The sequence below is a fragment of the Mya arenaria genome, chromosome 8 (assembly GCF_026914265.1).
Source record: "Mya arenaria isolate MELC-2E11 chromosome 8, ASM2691426v1".
Lineage (NCBI taxonomy): Eukaryota > Metazoa > Mollusca > Bivalvia > Myida > Myidae > Mya > Mya arenaria.
This window is the reverse complement of record NC_069129.1, coordinates 41,472,490-41,477,287: the sequence shown is the minus strand read 5'-3', so window position 1 is coordinate 41,477,287 and position 4,798 is coordinate 41,472,490. Positions and strand designations below refer to the sequence as shown.

General features: G+C 36.9%; 1 protein-coding gene across 1 annotated transcript; it reads left to right on the top strand.

Annotated features, from left to right (window-relative positions):
- The first annotated feature begins 380 nt into the window (after positions 1-380).
- Positions 381-2,433, top strand: LOC128242839 (uncharacterized). Its single transcript, XM_052960199.1, has 2 exons — positions 381-403; positions 742-2,433. Exon 2 carries the CDS (start codon positions 751-753, stop codon positions 1,822-1,824), a length of 1,074 nt encoding a protein of 357 aa, XP_052816159.1. The 5' UTR covers positions 381-403; positions 742-750; the 3' UTR covers positions 1,825-2,433.
- The last annotated feature ends 2,365 nt before the right edge of the window (positions 2,434-4,798 follow it).

Here is a 4,798-nt window from a genome sequence, read left to right as displayed (position 1 = left end):
ATATCAGTCATGCCAATCGAGGAGCCATCAAGCAAATTGCAACTAAACCCAAACTATTGATGCTTTACAAAATCAAATGTGACCAATTGAACAACAACCCCTAATGTGTACCTAGACATAAATGGCAAACTAATCACCAGCAATACAAAACACATTTCATGGTAAGGTTCCTCTGGTAACGGATAGTTCATGCTTTGTTTTATTTGATACCTAACGACAATGTATTATAATATGAAACACATGTTTACATCATTATCAGCTTGAAATAAGACATATATTATGAAAATCCCCACTTATATTTCAAAATAGATATATGCTTCTAATAATAGATAGGTAATGGACATTACTGCCTGTTATTTATTACAGCGCAATAGCCAAAAGGCAGAACACAGGAAATGATAGGGTATGAAGTGTAGTTTCATAAAATCATACCGTACAAAGATCTCCATTGGTAAGTGGAGGAAGGGGTGGAGGTGGAGGCAGTATTTGGGGCCCACAGTCTGACATTCATTATCATTTGAGTTTCATATTTCTTTGATAAAAGTAGGAAATGAATATTGAACCCATTCCACTCTATAATTTTCATTATTAGTCATTCGTCTAGTCTAGTAAACAAAGTCATTATTAAATTTTACAGTAATAGTTTACTTTACTTTATGTGGCGCCGAGTATATTGTCGATATATTTATTAGAAACAAAACATTCTTGACAAACTCTAAAAATGTGTTTATCAATTTTCAGTTCAAAATAATGGCATCTAAAACTGACGTTCATGATATTTCAAAGCAAATAGAGAAGCTTGAAATTGAGCCCCAATTCGACGTATCTTCTGATCTGGAGTCGGCCCTATCGTTCGATGGAAGGAAAGATTCTTTGTCAGACAGCAACCTCATACCGCGTGGTGCAATCAGGACAACTAAACCGAGTAAACTGACTGAACCATATCAAACACGCCAACTTAGATCGGATGAACCATATGGCAACCAGTTTCCAAATAGACAGTCTGGTGGACAATGGAATCATATGTCGCAACAAGCACATCAGACAGGCAACGATACTGTAATTGAAAACCGGAATGCATCTTTTTCTGCCGAATTTGCAGTGCCAACACCTATGAATCAGGATACCAGTTATCTTTCAACACGTCAAGTGTCCAATCAAGACCTTCCTTCCTATAATGAAAATGACTTGGACCTTGTTCTGGACACTATTCAAAGAGATACCACGTCACAAGCTGGGTTCACAACACCAGTAGATAGAACAATGGATCCGCGTTTCAACGAATTGTTACATAGTCTAATGGAATACGACAATGGGTCACAACAGTCTACCTCGGCCAGCACGAGTCAATTCTTTCAAAAAGAGCCATTTTATCAAAAAACAGAAAACAGTCGCGTATTGCCATCATCAAATGCAACACCGGTTCATCGAAATAAACATGCTGGAAAAAGATCGTCCCGAAATCTGCAGTCGGAGTCTTTTCAACCGTTTTCATCGAACTTAACTGCAAACGTTTCCGATTCGACAGTAGAAAATTGTCCACCCCAAAATGCAGATTCATTTGGCAGCGGTTGGCCACAAACTTATAATGCAGAAACTTGTCAAGCTGTTTCACATTTTAATGTTTCTTCAAGTAATAACATACTTCCAATAATCAGTGAGATTTCAAGTAGCATCCCAGTGACTCCAATTCATATTATTTTACAAGGGGGTAACCAGAATATTGCCCCAAGTGCTACTCAGCTTACCATTCAATCACTGAGCCAGCAGACGGGCAGAACCATTAAACCCAACTTTTCTAGATACATTGAATCAGCAGACTAGTTCGCCATTTAATCAGCCGGCAACACGAACAGTACAGCTACCATTGAACCAGACAACTACTCAGCCATTTATTCAGCCGGTAACACAACAAGTACAGCAAACATTGAACCAGACATCTAGTCCACCTTTTTATCAGCCGGGAACACACCCAGTACAGCTACCATTGAACCAGACAACTAGTCCGCCATTTAATCAGCCGGGAACACAACCAGTACAGCTACCATGGAACCAGACAATTAGTCAGCCATTTAATCAACCATTAAATCAACCGGGAACACAACCAATACACCAAACACTGACAACGTCGATATCTCAATATTGTACACAATCGTTGCAGCAAGGATTCCGGAGTCCGGTGAAAAGTCAGACAGTGCAGCAGAGTATTCAAACATTACCAGTAACACTGAACCCGTTATATATAACGCCATTTCACCAGAGTCAACCTCGTATTCAACTCTCACATCAGACGTCTAACCAGCCGAATAGACCAATACTTCCGAAGCCAACGCAATCAGTAAATGCAATTCAAACCCCTAGACTGAAGTCGACACCAACACACAGCGCTGTTGAAAGAGACAAGCATGTTGCCCCAACACGAAACGTTGGCAAAAGTAAGTACATGTATGGTTTGGTTATCTCTTAGCTTTAATTAATTATGTGTTATTTTTACACTGCCATGCATCCATTCCTTTCAACATTGACATTAAAACATGTTGTGATAATTTCTTACAGAGCTATTAACAAAGGAAACATATGGTTGAATTAACCATACCAAGTCTTTAGCTCATCTGAGCACAATATGCTCAAGGTGAGCTGTTGTGATTGGTCTATGTCCAGCATCCGGTGCCCGTCGTCCGGCGTCTACAATTGCTTATTAACATCATCTCCCCCTAAACCGCCTTGACTTAACTTCACAGGGATGTTCCTTGGGTGGTGCTCTTTCAAAATTGTTGAAAGGAATGAATTACATGCAGAACTCTGGTCACCATGGTAACCTAAAGGAAAAATTACAAAACATTTTATCGACAATTTTTTTTTTGCCTAGAGCTTAGATATTTTGTTTGTAACATTGTGAATCATTGTGTAGGGGTCGTCTACCAAGTTTGTTCAAATTATTCCCCTGGGTTTAAACTGGCCCCGCCCGGGGATCACAAATTATTACATTCTTATATAGTGAAATCTTTGCCTGAAACCGTAATGCGTAGACCCTTGATATTTTGTGTGTGTATCTCTATCAAGCTTGTTCAAATCGTGGCGCTCACCCAGGGGTCAAAACTGGCACCACTCCGAGAGTTACAAGTTTCCTATTATAAACACATTTTGTTAAAATCTGATAGTTATGTAAAGTTTGTTCTTGCTATATTGTCTCCCCTGCTGTTGAAGCTTAACCTTTGGAATTGTTGTCCATTTTTAGAAACAAGAGAATAGATTTGATAGGTTATTTATTCTTCAAAGTAGGAACGTCTAGAATGTAATCATTGTTCTTCTTATAGGTTTATATGTTAAAGTAAGTGTATTTATTATTTTGTAGAAGAGTTTTTTTTAATTCAATAATGAATTAAATAATCAGACTTTTCCATTGAACTAGACAATTGTTCTGAATTCAACAATGTTATATTTTGCTTGGATAGTTAATACATTTTATATAAACATGAATTTATTTCATGTATAATGAAGGAAAACTATGCTGTGTATGTTGGAGGTAGAGTAACTGAAATCTGTTTTGGTAAATCTTAAGTATCTTAGTTCTTATTTATTTTGAATAGCTGGAATGCTTTTAAAGCTGCACTCTCACAGATTTACCATTTTTACAACTTTTTTTTATTTTTTGTCTTGGAAAGAGCAAATTTTTGCGTAAATATCTGCAAAACAGTGATATAAGACTGCTGACAAAAGATCAGATAGTAGATTTTCATATTTCCGTTCGAAAAGTAATGTTTTATGGCCTAAACCGTTAATAACGGTTTAAGTAAAATGCATAACACAATAATTTTGAACTTAAATATAAAAATCTGCTATCTGATTTTTTGTCAGCAGTCTTATATAACTGGTTTCCATGGATATTCGCAAAAATTGGCTCGTTCCGAGGCAAACAATAAAAAAGTTGTCAAAACGTCCAATATGTGAGAGTGCAGATTTAACTTCTTTAAGGATGTTGATTCATAAGAATTTTACTGTTGTATTATATACAATTGTTTTTTTATACATAATCAATTTATAAATGGTTGAGATAGGAAAAATATTCTTGTCTGATCAGTGTGCAGGCAACTGTTTCAAGTCTGTCAGTGTGCAGGCAACTGTTTCAAGTCCTGTAAGTTGAAGAGGTTTGGTTGATTGATTTAGCTCTACTGGAAATAGGTCAGGAGAGTTTAAGGATGGCGCACTGTCCGTCGTGTGTGTGTGTCTGTTTGTACACATTTGCTTGTTAACATCAAATCATGCCCCTGGTGTTAAAACTGGCCAAGCCACAAGGTTCACAATTTTCCGATAGACGTATAAAGGGAATTCTGGAAATTTTCTTGTCTGAAACCGCTAGGCCAAGACCTTTAAAGATGCACTCTTATTCCAAAATAAGATTTACCACAATTAATACAAGAAAGACCATTGATGTAAAGCATCAAAGGGCGCCGTTTAATAGTTTATGCATTTGTTATATGTTGAAAAACAAGGCATGTCAAGGCCAACAAGCACATTACAATGCATCGAACCGCATCCATGAAATTCTCAAAATATTTGTAGTATTCTGCTTAACAACATAGGCTAAAGCATTGAAATTGAAGAGTTTCAAGTTGAACATTTCATTAGGGTTGTGGTACATTAATGAACACGACAGAATTAGGGTGCTTATGCACTGTACTTTTTGTCATTGTCACCTATTCATATACCAAGTTTTATTTCAATACCATGAGTATTTTGAAAGTAATGCTCTGGTCAAGAAAAAGAGGCAAAGGGCAATAATTCTGTAATTAGCTGA

Coding starts and splice junctions, on each gene's coding strand:
- LOC128242839 (XM_052960199.1), top strand. CDS start 751: ATGGCATCTAAAACTGACGTTCATGATATTTCAAAGCAAATAGAGAAG.